This window comes from Rasamsonia emersonii (genome assembly GCF_000968595.1).
Source record: "Rasamsonia emersonii CBS 393.64 chromosome Unknown ctg1118621762355, whole genome shotgun sequence".
Lineage (NCBI taxonomy): Eukaryota > Fungi > Ascomycota > Eurotiomycetes > Eurotiales > Trichocomaceae > Rasamsonia > Rasamsonia emersonii.
Genome location: NW_013562572.1, coordinates 25,008 through 44,584, shown reverse-complemented (window position 1 = coordinate 44,584; position 19,577 = coordinate 25,008). Strand labels below are relative to the sequence as shown.

The 19,577-nt window shown below is 49.6% G+C and overlaps 7 protein-coding genes across 7 annotated transcripts; 5 read left to right on the top strand and 2 right to left on the bottom strand.

The window, feature by feature from the left end:
• Positions 1 to 1,331: 1,331 nt before the first annotated feature.
• Positions 1,332 to 3,674, top strand: T310_10061 (Tyrosinase; the record flags this gene model as incomplete). The annotated part of the gene is made up of 8 exons (XM_013467523.1): positions 1,332 to 1,587; positions 1,647 to 1,795; positions 1,854 to 2,108; positions 2,161 to 2,240; positions 2,298 to 2,522; positions 2,582 to 2,703; positions 2,792 to 3,134; positions 3,197 to 3,674. 8 exons carry the CDS (start codon positions 1,332 to 1,334, stop codon positions 3,672 to 3,674), a joined length of 1,908 nt encoding a protein of 635 aa, XP_013322977.1.
• A 235-nt stretch (positions 3,675 to 3,909) lies between these two features.
• On the bottom strand, positions 3,910 to 4,347 carry T310_10060 (uncharacterized protein; the record flags this gene model as incomplete). The annotated part of the gene is made up of 2 exons (XM_013467522.1): positions 3,910 to 3,955; positions 4,037 to 4,347. 2 exons carry the CDS (start codon positions 4,345 to 4,347, stop codon positions 3,910 to 3,912), a joined length of 357 nt encoding a protein of 118 aa, XP_013322976.1.
• A 2,003-nt stretch (positions 4,348 to 6,350) lies between these two features.
• Positions 6,351 to 6,839, top strand: T310_10059 (uncharacterized protein; the record flags this gene model as incomplete). Its single annotated transcript, XM_013467521.1, has 2 exons — positions 6,351 to 6,360; positions 6,421 to 6,839. 2 exons carry the CDS (start codon positions 6,351 to 6,353, stop codon positions 6,837 to 6,839), a joined length of 429 nt encoding a protein of 142 aa, XP_013322975.1.
• Positions 6,840 to 7,721: 882 nt separating this feature from the next.
• T310_10058 (O-methyltransferase) lies at positions 7,722 to 9,183 on the top strand (the record flags this gene model as incomplete). The annotated part of the gene is made up of 4 exons (XM_013467520.1): positions 7,722 to 7,955; positions 8,027 to 8,269; positions 8,375 to 8,953; positions 9,052 to 9,183. 4 exons carry the CDS (start codon positions 7,722 to 7,724, stop codon positions 9,181 to 9,183), a joined length of 1,188 nt encoding a protein of 395 aa, XP_013322974.1.
• Positions 9,184 to 9,527: 344 nt separating this feature from the next.
• Positions 9,528 to 10,774, bottom strand: T310_10057 (uncharacterized protein; the record flags this gene model as incomplete). Its single annotated transcript, XM_013467519.1, has 5 exons — positions 9,528 to 9,560; positions 9,851 to 9,867; positions 10,317 to 10,447; positions 10,496 to 10,568; positions 10,723 to 10,774. 5 exons carry the CDS (start codon positions 10,772 to 10,774, stop codon positions 9,528 to 9,530), a joined length of 306 nt encoding a protein of 101 aa, XP_013322973.1.
• A 1,098-nt stretch (positions 10,775 to 11,872) lies between these two features.
• On the top strand, positions 11,873 to 13,679 carry T310_10056 (MFS monosaccharide transporter; the record flags this gene model as incomplete). Its single annotated transcript, XM_013467518.1, has 5 exons — positions 11,873 to 11,970; positions 12,018 to 12,346; positions 12,397 to 12,418; positions 12,470 to 12,909; positions 12,967 to 13,679. The coding sequence occupies 5 exons, from the start codon at positions 11,873 to 11,875 to the stop codon at positions 13,677 to 13,679; spliced, it is 1,602 nt and encodes a 533-aa protein (XP_013322972.1).
• Positions 13,680 to 16,803: 3,124 nt separating this feature from the next.
• On the top strand, positions 16,804 to 18,354 carry T310_10055 (Salicylate hydroxylase; the record flags this gene model as incomplete). The annotated part of the gene is made up of 5 exons (XM_013467517.1): positions 16,804 to 16,811; positions 16,953 to 17,109; positions 17,167 to 17,404; positions 17,463 to 17,611; positions 17,896 to 18,354. 5 exons carry the CDS (start codon positions 16,804 to 16,806, stop codon positions 18,352 to 18,354), a joined length of 1,011 nt encoding a protein of 336 aa, XP_013322971.1.
• Positions 18,355 to 19,577: the final 1,223 nt, after the last annotated feature.

The window sequence follows — 19,577 nt, the reverse complement described above, 5'->3', positions numbered from 1 at the left end:
CCACGCTTATCTAGGTCCAGAATCCACTTGACAAGCGTTTCCTCTTCATTTTCGGTCAATTTATGAGAATTTGCACGTTTATTGACTCTTGCACTACGCCCATGAAGCCTGTCGGAGAGAGTAGAACGCGGGACATCAAACAAATCAACAGCTTCACGAATTGAAGAAATTTGGCCGTTATTTATGGCAGGAATTGCAAGTTGGAGCCTGCCCTCTTGCTCAATTAATTTTTTTGACTTTTCAGTGCGAATTGGTGGCATAATCGCGTGTTGAATAGCTTCAATTTCTATATAGGAGACGCGTTCGGAGGTGGTGTCCGGCTCGGGGGTGGATTACGTTATCTTATCGGTATCGTCTACACTGGCAATTATTTAGGTTTGGCCTGTAGGGATTGATTACATTTGGTAGAAAGCAGTTTATTATTTTTTTATTATTTCTATTATTTCCTTCCTTTTTAGAATTATGTATATGATCCATTACCTCCTCAGGGCACGCACATCACGTGGCCGGCCCCTACGAGAAAGTGTTGCGACTCCTGCTCTTAGTCCTCCCTTTCTCCAAAGATCGACATTCCTTCTTGGATTCCAGATCGTCAAAATGTGAGGTCTATTATTTATGCTGACGAAATGAATCCGCTATCTGAGCTAAACGGGATAGTCGGCCAAGCATTTCATGATCCATTGGAATGACGTCGGCCTAGTAACAGGACTGCATTCATCATGCAGGTACGGTACATACGTGTACCTGCATACTTCATGATGCAATTCTGCAGCAAACAGGCCTCCTTTCAGGAAACTTGTTTACTATCTCGTCGACTCGCAGTTTCAAGACTAGCTCCCTACGTGAGTATCTGGGCGATCATTGTTTCTCATGAGAATCTTGCTAGGGATGCTGACCACTTCATCTAGGGATAGACGAATGAATTAGACACTGCATACTGCCCCTTGGTCAGAATGCCTCGCTACCGCGATCTACGTGGCGGTTGCAGTGTATATCGGGCCAAGCCTACCGGATAGCCTGGACTGGATTGCTGCAGGACCGTTGTTTATCTCGTCGAGAAGCGTTCGTCATGTCCTGTGGAGCAGAAGAAAGGGAATTATTTGCCTGATTGTCGATATTTTTCTCAAAGTGACCCTTGACCATGCTTTTGTGATCAACAAGGCTAACGAGAGTCATGCTTGTGGCCTGATCTTAGACTATCAACAGCACTATCAACAGTACTTTGCTCCTTTAAGTGCACACGCGTTGACTGACCGATCCTGTATATATTTTCTAGTCAACGGCACAACAGAGTCCGGAAGGAAGAAGGAATCGTCACCTCTAGCGCAGCCATGGAACTGTCTATTCGGCGAGCGTGTCTGTACGCTCTCAGCTTGTTGAGCGTCAGTTTCCTGCCTCGAATCTGCCTGGCTGTCGCTGTCACTGGTGTCTCCGGCGGCGTCAACCCCGAGACGGGAGAGCGGCCGTTTCGTCTCAACCTGAAGGAGTTCCAGTCGTCGGGGCCCGCGTTCGATTTGTACATCCAGGCTCTGATCCGTTTCCAGGAGGAGGATCAGTCGGAGCTGCTTTCTTGGTATGAAGTTGCGGGTATGTCTGTTTGTTGTCTCTCTGGATATATTGATAGTAGTTTTGTTTGACTTGATCAGTTGCTAATGTCGAGATGATGGATGTAGGAATCCATGGCCTTCCGTATCGATCCTGGGATGGCGTTGAAGGATCGTACCAGACGGGATACTGCTCCCATGGCTCAGTCACGTTCCCTACGTGGCATCGGCCGTATATTGCTCTGTTTGAAGTATGATACCTCGTGGACCTTTTTCACTGTGGCGAAGTTCACTGCTAACTGCTTGTAGCAAATACTGTGGAACTACGCGCAGGACATTGCTGCCTCCTATCCGGACGAGAACCGCGATACCTACGTAGCTGCAGCCACCACGCTGCGAGTGCCCTACTGGGACTGGGCGAGCGACCCCCAGATGCCGGATGCGCTGGTCACTCCGACGATCACCATCAACACGCCATCGGGACAGCAGCAGGTGGATAATCCGTTGTATAGTTATAAATTCCATCCCTTGCCCGTGGGGACAGATATCCCGAATGATAACCCGGTGAGTCGATATAGTTTCTACTGGAAAACAGGATCTTGTGCTGATTTCGCAGCTCGCAAACTACACCAACACCGTCCGCTCGCCTGACGCGAACGGTCAGAGCAGGATGGACAGGGTTCAGCAGTTGATGACGTCCAACGCCGCCTGGTAGGTCCTCCAAGTAGGATAATAGTTGCAACATCTGGACAGACTGATTGACGGATTCTTCCGCAGGCTCCGTTCCAGCACGTACCAGCTCCTGAGCACCGAGACCAACTACACCGTCTTTTCCAACGAGGTGCTCAAGGACCGTGGACAGAACTACAACAACCTCGAGAGCATCCACGACGCGGTGCACGCGCTGACCGGCGACGGCGGCCACATGACGTATTTTGACATGGCCGCTTTTGATCCTATTTTCATGCTCCATCATTGGTAGGTGGCCTAGCAGGTCAACTTGGGGCTTTAGAGGAATTCAGACTGATCCTGTGAAGTGCCATCGACCGCATCTTCGCCATCTGGCAGGTGCTCAATCCCGACTCGTATGTCGAGCCTATGGCCGATGCGTACGACACGTTTGTGACTGGGGCTGGGACGGTTTCGACTGTGGATTCACGTGAGTAGACAGAAGTTTCTATACACACACACGCGTGTGTTAAATCTATTGTATGCATAAGGATGAAGCTTACAACCGACCTATCCAGCCCTCTATCCCTTCCACGCCTCCGACAACGCAAACGACTTCTGGACATCCGCGTCGGTGCGATCGATCGCATCATTCGGATACAGCTACCCCGAGATTGTCGACTGGGACGTCGACCAGCAGACGCTGCAGAACAACGTCCGCGCGGCCGTCAACAACCTGTACAATCCGCCTCCCAGCAGGCAGGCAAAGCGAGACCTGGTGCCACCGCCCTCGCAGCTTGCGGACAACATTCATGACATGGCGGCTGCGATGGTCACGGGGATACTGAGCTCGCAGGAATTCTTCGATCTGGGCGTGAACAACCTGGCCCGGCACTGGGCGATCAATATCCGTGTGAACAAGTTAGTGCCCTCATCTTGTCTCCATGTAAACTGACGATACGATCTAACTAATTCTCTACCAGACACGCCCTCGCTGGCAAACCTTTCCAGATCCACTTCTTCTACGGGCCCCCATCGCCAGACCTGGACCCGTCAGAATACGGCCACGCAAGCAACCTCATCGGCACATACCGCACCTTCACCGCGCCACGACGCCCAGCATCCTCCTCCTCCCGGATGACAAGCTACGGGCAGATCTCGCTCTCGCCCGTCATGGCGACGGCGCTATACCACGGCATCGTCCCGCGCACCCTCGCCCCCGACGCCGTCGTTCCGCAGCTGGCGCACAACCTGAACTGGCGCGTCACCGACTTCCACGGCAACGAGATCGACCCCGAGGAGCTGGTTGACCGGTGTCACCTGCGGATCAGCGTCGTGTCGCGCGATGTCCAGCCGCTCGAGGCCGGTGAGGAGCATCGCTTCCCGCGGTATGGCGGGTGGATTGAGTATGCGGCGGCGACGGCGGGGAAGGTTGGAGGTGTTGATTTCGAGAATTTGTAATCCTCTTCTCTTTCTCTTTTTCTTTCTTTTTCGTTAATTGAATAATAAACTTTTATAAATTGTTGTTTCGGTGGTTCGTTCGTTGTTGCTATTGCGGTTTGATTCGGTGTATATTAGTTTATATTTAGTTTGGTTTAGACGTGGTATAATTATTTAATTAATCTCTTCATGGATCGATGAAATAAATAATGGACATGTGATGGAATCAGCACTGTGTAAATCAAATAAACACATCTCAGTAACTAGATATCTGGTGACAGCGAGTCTGAGTCTGTCTTGTGCTGAGCAAATAAGTACGTTTCATGTCGACTTGATACAAAAAGTTCAATCTCGCTAGGACCTCGATTTCAAGACCATCACACCAAGAACTATTGTGTTTGCTGGGAAGGACACACTCCAAATTACCGGGACAAGATCGACAGCCGTCGCAAGAATCTGTGGAATGGGGCTTGCCATCAGCATTCTGTTCGCTTGGCAAGGCGGCGTGGGTTATCACCAGGCCTAGGAGAATCAGCCAGTCATCCCACCAGAACCCAGCCTTGACGAGCCATCTGGAAGTGAATCGAAGACCGACGGCGAGCACGGCCAGGAGCCATGTGGATAGAATTGCGCCCCGGATTTGGGGCTGCTTGCTGGCTGTCAGATCAATGCCTGGTAGCACGGTCGTCGCCATGACGGTGGTTATGCAGCCTCAAAAGGAAGAGTTGAGTATGAAGCCTACTTATATACTTGGCTGACGCCTCAGCTGCCAGGGATCTATATGAGAGCGCACAGAAGGTAAGTTAGGTTGCTGATCCTTTCAAAGGACTGCATTTGAGAGCTGCCGTTCCAGTGCCTCGTCAGATTAACTGCCCACCCTCACACTCCAGGATTCGCAGGCACGGTATTTATGAAAATGGAGTAATTTCCCCGTCGGCATTTCGTGAGCGACTGTCTCAGGGTCTGGGCCTGAAGGTAACACAGAGCTGAACTCTGCAGTAGAATGCCAATAGGCTTCTTGAGGAAGAATTCGCCGAAGACAATCCGGGGTCGCTGTATATGACAACACAGCTGAGATGGGCCGAAATGCAAGGCAACACCAGCATGGAAATCACTGGGGTAGATTGCAAGGAAGACCATCCTTATGGCCAGACATAATGACTAACAGCACTCACCTCCCGGATTTCTCCGTTGGAAAAACGACTGGAACTCGGAAGGATCATGCGTTCAAGCAAGCCTTCTATTGCTCTCGTTCCAGGGGCCTATGCGACCGTGAAGTCGCCCTGGAACATTTTCTACCATGATGTCCGCGTAGACAAAGATTAAGGCCCTCTCAGACCTGCGGTTACAATCGAAGGCAGCACTGTCGTCTCCCAGCCGGTGGATCTTCTCCAAATCAATTGCTCTCATCGATGGAATGAATATGGGGAGAGCATCTGTATGTACTATATTACCATTCACCTCTTAGCAAATCGTGTACCTCCAACGCCACAGAATGGGAGGAGTTTAGGACCAAAAGTATGGTGGATTGTGGCTAGCCATGCTTGCAATGCCTAGTACAGTACAGATCTTGTTCCAGAGCAGCAAACATCATCTCCATTAATCACACGAAGCCGGAACACAATCAAGATAAGAAGTTATGCCACATGGTCCACTGCGTTCCTCTTCTAGTAAGCATCCGGATAGGCAACAGCATCCTCACTGCGTTCGTATAGATCCGGATAGGCGACCGAGTCCTCAACATTTTGTTTGGACTCGTCGACGGTACCCTCAGACGCTGTGAAGTAAGTATCAGCCTTCCGTATGTATGTAACAGACCAGATAAAAGTGAAGTCTAGAATCTAGCCATTGAGCAAAGTCGACATACCACTACGAGCTCTCAGAGCCGGTGAAGCCCAGGCCACAGCGACGCTGACGGTAGCAGCAACGAGGATGACAGAGAAACGCATCTTGACTGGATATAGAGAGAGCAAATGGAATCAAATCAAATCAAATCAAATCGAGTCGACGGACGGTGTGCAATGGACTATGGATTTCGATATGGGAGGTTTCTTAAAAAAGGGAGAGAGAGAAGAAGAAGAAGGATGGAATTTAGAGTGAGTGACCGTGTTGAGATTCACTTCGCATGATGCTTGCTACAGTACATGCATGGTTTGCACAACACTCATCTGATGCTTGCTTTTTTTTTTGTGCTTTCTGCTATCGCTGCCAGAGGCTTTCGTCATTGCAATTGTGTATCCAACAACTGACTGGTTGGCTAATTGACAGTATTCGGAGTCGCCGGAATAGAAGTCGATGTAATGTTACATGTACAGTACATACATATATACATGGGAGGAGGGGGTTATGGCAAGTTGAGAATCAAACCTGGAAGGTACATCCCTATGTCAGTAGCACCAAACGTGGGGGCGCTGAAAAAAAAACCCTGGATAAATGTTCAAGGTACATGATAGTACATGATTAATCCATGTCAACAGACATGAGATTTAAAAAGATCATTGCTTGGATCTGTTACGGCAAACGAGTCTATGCCATGCAGATCCACTTTTGTCTGGAGCAAAACAGACGCCAGGCCCATGTTCAACTCTCAGATGCCACCGCGGACTTGTGTCGACTTTGACGGCCTCGTGGCGTCGATAGAGGACCGGAAGGTCGACGTGGAAGAGATCCAGAGGTTGAAGAACCCGTTGTTGAGCAATGATTTGTAGTTAGTGCAATAGATACTAGTCATATTTTAAAATAAGAGTCAGATACGGTCCATATCTAGTGGATTTCTTGCCCTCTGCTTGGATCCTGCTCGTAGGTCTGCCATCGTGTCGTCCACTCGACCAGCTGCTCCCAGCTCCTGCACTGATGCTCCGTGCCAAAGCCCGTGACGCCTCCCAGTGCCTTGTCCTTCGTCTCGACCGTCAAGTCCGGGTTGCACATGAGACTCTGCCGCAGGAGGTCGATGCAGTGTCGGATATGCACCGGCGAGGACATCATGGGGAGATCATGCTCGTCGAGCTTCGTGCCTTGCATGACGGCATCGTGCAGGACCCAGAAGCCCTCCCGAATCCCGTTCTAATTTTTCCAGCTGTCAATAGAAATTCTGCCGCTGTTCGTCCAAGGACATACATACCAGACAGTGCAGCTGGTGGAAGACAGCAAAGGCCGATCTCTCCGGGGCGATGGTTGGATGCTTGAAGAATCCCCCTTGGGCAGGGAAGAGACTCTCCCAGGCAGAGTCGGTGATGACGGATGGTCGCTCCGCAAAGGTTGCATTATATCTGAAAACTCTGGGGGCCTTTTCCACTAGATGCGAGTCAGTTCTCTCTTTCTCTCTCTCTCTTTTACTGATAAGATTGAATATTCACCTGGGATGACTGAGTCTGGAGACAACGCTCTCGCGACGCGGTGCGTTCCAGCAGCAAAGGTGACCACCAGGATTGTCGACAGCGCAACGAGGGTCACGATCAGGGAGCACCAGGAGAATTGAATAATAATGCCGGGCCTGTTGTCGTTGTCGCTCTCCAGGTTCGCAATTCGACTATAGCGTATATGTCGGGAAAGAAATCGCAGGAAGCACCCCATCGTGGCCACTAACGACTTTGGCGAACGAAAATAAAGTGGACGATATTTCTTTTTGCCAGTATCCTATGTAGGTCGATACTGTATGCATCGACATGGCCTCCCAATTCTGGACTGTTGCATTGCGGGTGCCTTGCTTTTCTGAATTCGACTGGGAATCAATTAATCCAGGGACCATGCATGCAACCGTGGCGTTCAGCTGAACTAGTGGCATATTACGTACGTAAATATGTACATACATACCCTGGTGCTGTCTCATAAGTTGTTTCGAGAGAAGCGAGTGCTGGACTGGGAATTTCCCCCAACTGGCCGATTCCGTTTTATCTGTTGGCAAAAATCCCTCTGAGATAGTGCGAGTGGAAGACTGGCCGGTCGTGTTGCACAGCATCAGCACGGTTGGCTGGCGGCGTTGGTCGCGAGTCAGCTCGACAAGGCAGACTGCATATAATCTAACCAGCAGGACTCGAGCGATCCCATCTTCACCAGAACAACATCACCATGTCTTCTTGCACCCGCATCGCAGAGCTAGCATCGACCATTGCCACCAACACGGCCAAAATCGACGCCTACAATGCCGAGAAAGGCCTCCCCTCGCAGTCCTTTGACCCCGACGCGCCGCCCAAGTACGACTACCCTCCGGAGATTGAACACGCCCGCCAGCAGGTTCTCGGTGCCACGGACGAGCTGCACGCGTTGATGGCCGGGCCTGCCAGTGCTTTCGTGAAGCCTTCTGTATGTCCCTCGCTTATATCCCTCCAGCTCAGCAAGCATATGAATCCAGCGCGCGGCTGACAACAACACAGCACAACGCCCTCACGAGCATCCACGCGCTGTACCGCTTCAACATCGCCAACAGCTTCCCCGAAGGCCAGGAGGAAGCGACGTATGAAGAGCTTGCACAGGCCTGCGGGCTCAGCGAGTTCAACCTGCGCCGCATCGTGCGCGCCGCCATGACCCAGCACATCTTCCGCGAGTCGCGCAAGGGCGTCGTCGCGCACACCAGCGCCTCCAAGTTCTTCGCCAACAACCGCATTATGCGCCAGTGGGTGGGCATGGTCACGGAGGAGATGTGGCCTGCTGCCACCAGGGAACGTATGGTCCTGCTTCTGCCTGAAATGAAACAAGATACTAAATGAGTCGACTCTCTTCAGATGGTCGATGCCATGCAGAAATGGCCGAGCTCCCAGGAACCCAACGAAACCGGCTTCAATATCGCCCACCACACGGACCAGCCCATGCTCAACCTGCTGGCCAACGATCCGGCGCGCGCGCAGCGCTTTGCCGAGGCCATGTCGCTCTTCAACGCCAGCGACGGCATGGAGCCCGAGCACCTGCGCGATAACTACGACTGGGCCGCACTGGGAGAGGGCGCGACGCTGGTCGACATCGGCGGCTCGCACGGCGACGTCGCCGTCTCGCTGGCCCGGCGCTTCCCCAACCTGCGCTGCGTCGTGCAGGATCTTCCGGAGGTCGTGGCCAGCGCAACCGTGCCCGAGGGCCTCGAAGACCGACTCAGCTTCCAGGCGCACGACGTTTTTCACCGAGCAGCCCGTCAAGGACGCCGACGTGTACCTGTTCAAATGGATCTTCCACGACTGGTCGGACAAGTATTGCATCCGGATCCTCAGGGCCTTGATCCCCGCGCTGAAAAGGGGCGCCCGCATCGTGGTCAGCGAGTTCATCATGCCCGACCCGGGCGTGATTCCCTTGTATCTCGAAAAGCGTGTCCGGTGAGTCGCGCCCTTCAATAAAATCATCTGTTTACCCTCGCTGGCTGACTCACCGCGCTTACCGCAGCTCCTTCGACCTGGCCATGTGGGAGATACAGAACGGCAAGGAGCGAGAAATCGCCGACTGGGCCGCCCTCTTCCAGGCCGCCGATCCGCGTCTCAAGCTCACCAACATCATCCAGCCGCCGCTGTCGAAGCTGGGTATCATCGAGGCCACATGGGATGTGTAGGATTAGCCTCTTGCAGCCGTCTTGCTATGCGAAGGGTACTACCTGGTGGAATAATGGAGATCAGGGGGACAAGCACAGCTCGAGTTGGTTCTGGACAGTGCATATGGTCTCCAATGAACGATATTAATTGCTTTCTAGGGAGGCAGGCCATAGATAATTATCTAGCCTATCCTATAGTAAGACTAGCTAAGACAAAAAAGGAATAAGAACTATTAATAAGAACTATTCATGAACATTATTAGCTACTCCATTTTTTTTAAAAAAAAAAGGCCATATAGCTTTGTGACTTGTTCAAAGCCTGTGACTTTGCCTCCCTACTTTAGCGACTGACAATAGTTACTAATCTAGAGCAATCTAAACCCGACCTGCTTGCCAAACTATGTAATACAGTACAGTACCTAGCGGAATCTAGATTAATCTAATAGTTTTTATCCTTGAACTGCAACTCCTGCCGGTTAAGCCCATTTAAAATGCCAAGGATTGTTATAAATTCGCTGGATCGTTTATAATCGGGCCTTCTACAGATATATTCTAGAATAATAGGCCCAGGAGGAAGACATGGGGCTGAGGATCAAGGTCGCACAAGAGAGACTGAGAGCTACCTTTTCAGGAGACTCAGGAGGAGACAAGCAAGACCGTGTACTGTACAGTACTGTACTGTACATACATATGGAGATGGTCTCACTGCAAAGATGTCAACAGCCAAAAAAAAAAGGGGGGAGAGTGGAAAATTTATAAATGCACTGCTCCTTCTTGCCCAGAGGCGTCTTGATGGACTTCTGTTGGTTTCATTAAATAAATAAAAAAATAAATAGTCAAGGACACCCTCTGCCTGGATCACATATCAGATAGTTGATTTGGAGAGATAAATAGCAACAGTCTAGCAATACCTACAGATAGCTACTAGTAATAGTTGCTAGTCGGCAGAAGAGGGTCAGCTTGCTTTATAGCTAGCTGCTTGCAAATTTTATCTTGACAGGGTCACTTTTGGTTAATACTTAAGGAGATTCTTTTCTTCTGCTTGCAGTTGTATGAAACAGGACCGATTGCTCATATCCTTGACCTTTTATGATGGTTATTTTATTAAGCCTGTTGTTCCCTGCTTTGTGCTTATAAACTAGATAAATGCCTACCTTCTCGAAGGTCTCTAATAAGTTTTTTTAAACTTGATTCTAGGAGTTCTATATCTGTTGATGTTCTTACCCTGCTGATGGTTATAATGTCAGCTGAGGAACTCTTTAAGGTAGTCTCCTCGGTCAATGGTCTCAGAGAGTGAGTAGTAGTACTCTACTAGATCATGCCTGGAACTAACAGTTTGTGGCCAGGCATGAGATGAATTGTGTTGGCTCTAATAAGTATTCTCTTGTCTCCTCTAGCTTCTAAGTCTTGGGACTATAGTACAGCTGGGAGACATCAAGCTGTTCAGCAAGGTTGTATTCTAGTAGATGCTGTTCTTTGTTATTAAAAAGCAAGTTGTTAAGATCGGGAGGCGTTGGTCTTGGCACACGTGATGCCAAGACTGGGAATGGCAGGACTCACAAAACAGCGTCACGTGGAGCCCTTGTGATGGAGAACTATCCCAGCAAGTCATTTTTACTATCTCCTCTGCTTGTCACAGTGCCTGGGGTTGGGCTGAGTAGCACTGGAGCTGGAGAAATAACAGCTCCATCTGTGTACGTCATTGTATCGTAAAAAGAGGAACGTACTCAAAAATCAACGGATCTACATCGGTATTTCGGTGGCCCACCGTAATATCGGGATATGCGGCCAATCAATACTGCTAACTAAGGAGCCATTGTCTCGATCGGGCAAGGATGTGCCTGTCTAGCTCGACCCATGGGTAAGACTTTTCCGCTCGGATGGATGGAGCTTCTATTTATTCTCTTGTCCCTGAAAGCGAGGAGGTAAAAAGCGAATTAAATGGCAAGTCTTAAAGGGAATTCATTTTTGATTTTTCTTTTATTCATTTCTTGCTGTCTATTGTCGCTATTTGAACCCCGTACAGAGTACTCCTATATCAGGTATACTCTGTACTCGGTAATACTCTATCGGCCGAGTGGATTGCCGATCGGGATGGCGACGATCGGATCGGCGCTCATCTAATCATCGGCATCTTCACGCCTCGGAATCCCGAACGCAAGCAATCACAATCACCAGCTCACAGCACAGTCACCACCCTCACCCATGGTCTGCCCGCTCCACTCGTTTCACCAGCTGTTTCTACTCCGTATTATTGAAACAATGACTTTGCCACAGCACCTTCGAGAACGACATCGAGAACGGCCCAGAGCGTGGCCTGCCGGTCTTCGGGATCCACAGTGTTACGAACTGAAAAATTCGCAGACGCAGGACGAGTAGAGTACAGAGACAGACTAGACTAGACTAGACTACTCCAGTCTCCAGCTTCTGATTCCCCGTCTCCCCCCATTCGCGTGATCACACTCCAGCGGGGCGACTGCGCGGAGAGCGTCCCCCAGCGAATCCCCAGGTGCTGGCCTGCTTCTCCTTGCGTGAAGACATGGCTGGTACAAAAGCCTGTCGGGCCCCGTTTCTGGACTGGGGTTTTACAATTTGTGTGATACTACACTCTCCTTTTTTTTTCTGCCCTCACTTTTTTGACACCATTGAGCTCCCTCCAGGCACTTAATATCTATTTTTCTGAAGACAACAAGGCCACCTATATACAGCTATGGGCTTCAAGCTCAAGAAGCCCGACGACGCCGTCGGGTCTGCTGCCCCGGCCATCCTCATCGGCTGCTTTGTGGCCTTTGGAGGTGTGCTCTTTGGGTGAGTAGTCAGTCCTGCTAACAGAGAAGTCCTGTTAACAATCGTAGATATGACACCGGCACCATCAGCGGCATCCTGGCCATGAAATACTGGCGCCGTCTCTTCTCGACCGGCTACATCAATCCCGCCGACGGCCTGCCCGACGTGACCTCTGCGCAGTCGTCCGAGATTGTCTCCCTGCTGTCTGCAGGAACCTTCTTTGGCGCCCTGACTGCCGCCCCCGTTGCCGATTTCTTTGGCCGTCGCATCTCCATGATCCTCGAGTGCTTCGTCTTCTGCTTCGGCGTCGCCTTGCAGACGGCCGCCACAGCCATTCCGCTGTTCGTGGCTGGTCGATTCTTTGCTGGGTTCGGTGTCGGTCTGCTTTCTGCGACGAGTAAGTGAAAACGCCATATTTGTAAGTAGCACTGATGCTGACGTCGTTAGTTCCTCTCTACCAATCTGAGACGTAAGTTTCCTTGACATTTCTAAATTCATCAGCATAGGCTTATGATGATAGCTCCCCCAAATGGATCCGAGGCGCCATTGTCGGCTGCTACCAGCTGGCCATCACTGTTGGTCTTCTGCTGGCCGCCATTGTCAACAACGCGACTAAGGATCGCAACGACACCGGCTGCTACCGCATCCCCATTGCCGTCCAGTTTGCCTGGGCCATCATCCTCATTGTCGGCATGCTCATCCTGCCCGAGACGCCGCGGTTTCTGATCAAGCGGGGCAAGCATGAGGCGGCAGCCAAGTCGCTCGCTCGTCTTCGTCGTATCGATGTGGACAACCCGGCCTTGACCGCCGAGTTGGCGGAGATCCAGGCCAACCACGAGTACGAACTCAGCCTGGGCCAGGCGTCGTATATCGAGATTCTTCGCGGAACCCTGGGCAAGCGTCTTGCCACGGGTTGTGGAGTGCAAGCTCTGCAGCAGCTGGCGGGTGTCAATTTCATCTGTGAGTCCTACATCCACTTTTGACGCAATATTTTTTTTTTGCTAACCTGCCGACCAGTCTACTACGGCACATCATTCTTCCAGAACTCGGGGATCCAAAACTCGTTCGTCATCACCCTCATCACCAGCATCATCAACGTGGCATCGACGTTCCCGGGGCTCTACATGGTCGAGAAATGGGGCCGTCGGCCGCTGCTGCTGTTCGGTGCGGTGGGCATGTGCGTGTCGCAGCTGATCGTGGCCATCGTCGGCACGGCCGCCTCGTCCGTCGTCGCCAACAAGGTGCTGATCGCGTTTGTCTGTCTGTACATCTTCTTCTTTGCCAGCTCCTGGGGCCCCGTCGCCTGGGTGGTGACGGGCGAGCTATTCCCGCTGAAAGCGCGCGCGCGATGCCTGTCCATCACGACGGCCACCAACTGGCTGCTCAACTGGGCGATCGCGTACGCGACGCCGTACATGGTCAACTCGGGCCCCGGAAATGCGAACCTGCAGTCCAAGGTGTTCTTCATCTGGGGCGGGTTCTGCTTCATCTGCATGATCTTCGTCTACTGCTGCATCTACGAGACCAAGGGCCTGACGCTGGAGCAGGTCGACGAGCTGTACGCCAAAGTCCCCGTGGCATGGCAGTCGCCGGGCTTCGTGCCGTCGGTCAACTTTTGCGATGTGCGCGACGTGGCAGATGGGAGCAAGGGGGGGATGTCGCTGGCGGATCTGGAGGCGGGCGCTCAGGAGAAGCGGACGGCCGATCATGTCGAGAGGGCGGAGTCGTAGTCTATCATTTTTTTTGGAATGTACATGATTTTCATATAGATATATAGATGATCTATTTTCTAGACATAGACCCATAGACGACATACCATAATAATGACACTGACGTTTTACTTTATTTACAGCTAGTTCAGCCTCCAATCTAGATGCATCCCTTATCATCATGTATTCGGACAGTGTACTGTACCTACCCACCTAGGCAGAAAGACGTAGTTCCATTTCCATTCTATCCTGTCCTACTAATTCAACCACATGCACATACAATACAATACATATTGGAGATCAAGGCACATTGCACATTGCAGGCTAAGTAAGAAGCCCAACGTCATGGCATCTATTTCTTTTTTTGTCCCCCTTTATCTATGTATGCATAATGCTATCTATAATCTGGTATAGGGCTATGGCGGTGCTAGCGTAGCTTTTGGAGGAAAGATCTAGTCGAGGTAATCGATGTGTTTGTGGAGACCTCGTACAAAAAAATAACTACAAAGTCTTCGATATAGCCTTGAGAGAAAGGTTTTTTTTCTTCTGTTATATGTAGGCAGCACTATTGATATAAATAACGCATTGGTGCAACCTTGAGGACCTCCTGACCGCAATGGGAGATGACCACGACAATCAAAAAAAAAAATCTGCAGAAATCGGGGTGCGTCCGAAAGCTTTATCGATAGATAGATAGAAGAAGGATAGGATATCGCACATCCCATGACAGAAAAAAAAATAAAGTCACAACCTGCCAAAGCAGCGATAATCGGACAGTTATGTCTGGTTCTGGTTCGGTAAATGGCATTGAGACTGACCTCGAATGTTGATAACCGCTCTCTGCCCTTGCGTTCGACCTTGCCCGTCTTTGGTAGTGACGAAGACAGGGGTTATCCAGACAGGGTATGATATATAGGACGGGCAAGGCAGAGAGGTCGAATAGGCAGTAACGCTAAGGACGAGCGACGTTGATCAGCAGCTAAGGGGAGCTAGCTCCCTGTCCCCAGTACGAGTGGTTCACAAAGATAGGGATTCTCCTGGTGTGCATCCTGAGGGCGGCCAATTGGGGGAGGTTGGTATTGCTTGCAAAAGCAGACTCGTATTAATAATAGAAAGAAGGCTGATATTAGTTACAGGGAAAAGCTTAGCATTAAAGGAGAAGCCTAGTATTAGAGATGAGAGTTACCTTTATTTTAATATAAAATCATAATAGAACTATATATTTATTAGGATCATCAGTACAGAATTTATTAGCCACCAGGTTAGTAAAATAATCTTAGAATTTTTTTTCCTATTAAAGAAAGCCCTAGAGATAGCAGCACATGGTCCTTTTTAAAATCTCAGCAGAACAGGCATTAATCTAAAATGCAACAACTTTATCTATAAATAGATAAGAGTTTCTTAAGAGAAAGGGTAAGTCCAGCCCATTTGATGTAAGGAAAGAAATGGTCACAGTGGAAGTTTAAATTATTGGTCAAAATTTGCAAAACTGCTAACGATGTAGTCCATATAGAAAGAAGCACAGGGAGGGATTTCCATAGGGTTCCTCCAAATGAACCAAAGACGGTTCGGAATCTGGTTCTGCAGCCAGTCTAAGGGCAATGCTCATTAGCTCTGTTGTTAGTAAATCCAGCAGTTCGAGATCCTTGGGACATTATTCATGTAGGCTGGAGTTACTCAAAGCTAGGGATTATGAAGGCAGAGACGTGGCGATCTCTTTTATTTTGAGGAGTAGTAAAACGGCAAAATATCTATGTTTGATGTCCGCGTAGAAAAAAGGTCTTTTAACAAGGATTAGACAGGAATTCTTGACAATCTTTGATTCCTCACACTGCGCTTGTTGGTAATCATACTTGCAATTACATTTGGATTCATAATCATCAATGCCACTTAATACCCATTTCTCATCAGATGATGATGATGCTGGATCACATAGGGCACCACGGCTCCTAAAGCTCGTCGGAAATAAACAGCATCAGCATCAAACTCAAAGATATGTCAACGTTCCGTCTGGAGATGACTCAGCTTGTGGAACAGAGGAACAAATACAGTATACTACAATATATATGATAATAGGCGCTATCCCTTAGCTGGTGGAAAGTGTTCAAATGACTGCTGTATTTTATAAAAGGTTCAATAATTGAATAACCAGTCGTAAGATAAAGTGAGTTATTGTCATAGTTCAGGCAGTAGAGATACTGTCTTCGATCCTTTGATCCAACACCAGCATCCTATTATCTATCATGTTATTGGTTGATCAATCGCTATGATTAGCTACCTACCTAGGTAGCCCATCAGGCCACCCATGCCACTATTATTTATCGACGTGTTATTGTCGACCGTGATGCTGCAGAGTAAGAATCTCTCAGGGTTGTTGTCCACGTTGGAAATACCTATTAGGCCGAAAAAAAAATTAGACCAAAGAAAAAAATAATAATTTTCCTAGCTTTATAGGTCAGTTTTTAAAGTCAACACAGTACAGTACATGATACTGCCAGCCCTAAGTGAGTGAGTGGACTTGACTGCAAACACCCCAACCTCAACCAACCAACCAACCAACTCGTGGGGGCCAAATGCAGTGGAATACCATAGTCACTAGGTCATTCAAAGCCATGTAAACTACCAAAAAAAAAGTCTCCTACAACGTAGTCTTCGGTCCAAATACTTCCAGACCCAACCAACATATGTTACGACATTCGCTTAGGAAGTTGGTTGTCCCATGTCACCCGTTTACCTTCAGCTCATTTATAAATAGTTGAAGGGGATAAGCAGAGAGACTCCCCTTTCGATTGGCTACCGAGGATAGACGAGAGCTTATATCAACTTCTCACTGAATTTTCTCCTTTATTTCCTCGTCGAGACATCTTGTAGGCTGTTCTCGTTATAGGCAGCGATATGAAGCATACAGTCCTCATACTATACCATACTATACTGATACTAGACTAGCATAGTCTGGTATGCACCAAAAATACATACTAACTGGATGATGTTGGTCTGCAAACCCCGCTGCCCCTCTGATTGACCCCACCTGTTGATAGGATTAAAATTAATTAAACTTGACTAACTGTTGTCAAAGTTGGCGCTTGACCCATAGCTAACCTTCAATTTACGATTAACTATGCAGGATAGTGCCAACAACTTCATCATGACAGGGTTGGTTACAGCACAACCCTGGGATGATCATTGTCTAGACACATGTCGAGCGCAGATCTCTTACCACAACGATACACTGAACAGGCAGTGGGGAAAAAAAAATAATAGGCTGCATGCGGCCTAGCTTATACTTATTTCCAGGACTATAATTATACTCACTCATTTATTAAAGACTGGAAATTCCATCCTCAAGTCTCACACGTCACTCCCACAGCTCCATCCAAACTACTTCTTTCTCAGCAAAGCTGTGAAGATGGAAGTCCCTAAGCATGTTGCTATCATTGGCGCTGGGCTGTCGGTAAGCAACTATATCCTCGTCGTACCTTTTGCCAGCCATCTCACATGGCTTGTATAGGGCCTCAGTCTTGCCCTGGCGCTGAAAAAAGTCAACATCCCCTGCACCGTCTACGAAGCCCGCGCCGAATCCTACGACGTCGGCGGCGGCATCACCCTCTCGCCCCACGCCCTGCGCATCCTCGCAAGCTGGGCGTGTACCGGCGCGTCTACGACAAGGGCTTCCACTTCGACACGCTCTCCTTCTGCGATGGCGACGGCCATGTGCAGGACGTCTACTACTTTGGCTCCGAGAAGCTGTACGGCTACCGCGCCTTCCGCATCATCCGGAAGCTCCTGATCAACGAGATGAAGCAGATGCTGGCCGACCAGGGCGTGGAGATCCAGTTCAACAAGCGCTTCGCCCGCATCGTCGCCGAGTCGGCCGACGCGTCGACTTCGAATTCGCCGACGGCTCGACGGCCTCGTCCGCCCTCCTGGTGGGCGCCGACGGCATCCACTCGACGGTGCGTAACTACGTCGCTCCCGGCGTGAAGCCCGTTTACTCGGGCTTCACGGCCATCAACTGCATCTGTCCGCGCTCGCGCCTGCGCATCCCGGACAACTTCCCCCTGCCGGCCACCGTCATGGCCAAGCCGGGGGCCTCCCTCATCGTGCCGCAGGAGATTGACGGCTCTGACCTCCTGATCGGCGCGCAACGCCGGTTCCCTGAGCGCGACAAGGCCGGCTGGGACAGGGACTGCTGGACATGCTGCGCGAGAACAAGGATGACTGGCCGGACATTGTGCAGTCGGCGCTCGAGGGCGCGCCCGTCGAGAACATGGGCATCTGGGCCTTCTACGGCATCCCCAAGCTGGACAAGTGGGCGAGCCCGGCCGATCGCGTCATCGTCGTGGGCGACGCCGCGCACGCCATCCCTCCGACGGCCGGGCAGGGCGTCAACCAGGCCTTTGAGGACGTGAACATGCTGGCGCTGCTGCTGTCGAAGCTGTCGCCGCAGGTGCCGCTGGCAGAGGCGTTGAAGTTCTGGCAGGACTACCGACAGGCGGGAATCGACAAGGTGCTGGAGCTCACGCAGCAGATGAACGCCAAACGCCTGCCGCCGGCGGAGCAGGCCAAGCTGCCGCCAGGCGCCATCTGGAAAGATGAGTCGGCGACGCGAGGCGAGGGCGGGCAGCTGCGGTGGCTGTATGAGCCGGATCTGGACGAGGATGTGGCCAAGTGGATTGCTGCGAGGGAACATAGCTAGAATAGACCGCCTGGCATCCAAGCTGGTTAGATTTGCCGTATAGACAGTTGAAGTGGTCAATTTGTATGCCTAGCAGATTTTTCCAGTCCGCATCCTAGCTTATATATTAGTCTACGTTTAGATATATCTTTAATTTATTTAATGAACAATATAGCTAGTCAGTTGTAAAAATAATAATTATTTATAGTATTCTTATCTTATAAAACAAAGTATACAAAAGAAATCGAAGTTATTAAGGAAAGAATCCAGCTCTAATACTTACTAGGCTACCTAAAAATAAAAACCTTAAAATGTAACCCGGTAGTGCTCAACTAATTGATGCCTATCTTATTTCACTCTCCATATAATCCTTTGACGAGAAATGCCTCCCACATGCGACCATAGGGTGTGGAAAACAGGGCTTCCCGTCCGCTCAGCCGTACTTAAGCCACACGCCGGCTGGTTAGTAGTTGGGTGGGTGACCACCAGCGAATCCCAGCTGTTGCATGTTTTTTTTCTTTTTCAACTTTCAAAAAAATAGTAGGGTAGTCTGAACTATAATCTGTCAAAATAAAACAAGGTGCCTCATGTGTGAGAAGTGAGCTCTCAGCTATTTTTTTTATTTTTCTAAGAAAGAGCCTGCATGTTTGTCCCAGTTGGAAGTTCTTTCGTACGTACAGAGTAGTTTCCATTCGTAGTCACTAATTGATATGTTTTTTTAAGGATTTATATTAATTCCCTATAAGAACCAGCGACATAGTCGAGCAGTTGGAATTAGGCAGTCACCTAAATTATACTCTGTATCAGGTCATAATATATTTTTTTATTTAATTTTTTTACTGCTAGCTCTGATTCCAACATCCTACAGAGATCCATCTAATGTAACAGTCCATCGAAAGGATAGTATGTAGCGGAATATTGATGACGAAGGTGAAAAAGAAGCTAGTCGAGAAGCCCGATCTGCATCACGGACTAGCTTGACTCTGACAGCAATGATAGCATAGTAGCTTATAAATTAAGTGCTAAAAATGATTGCTAAGATTGACTCACTTTAATCATGTCAGAGATGTCCTAGATGAATGCGATGGCTAGTCAAAACCAACAGATGATACCGACCATCCAACGTGATTGGTACAATTGTTGTACGCTAGTTATGCACAGCCATTCCGTGCCAGTCCGTACGCCTGGATTCGGGACAATAGATTAGGCCGATTTGATGATTAAATACGGATGCATTCTTCTTT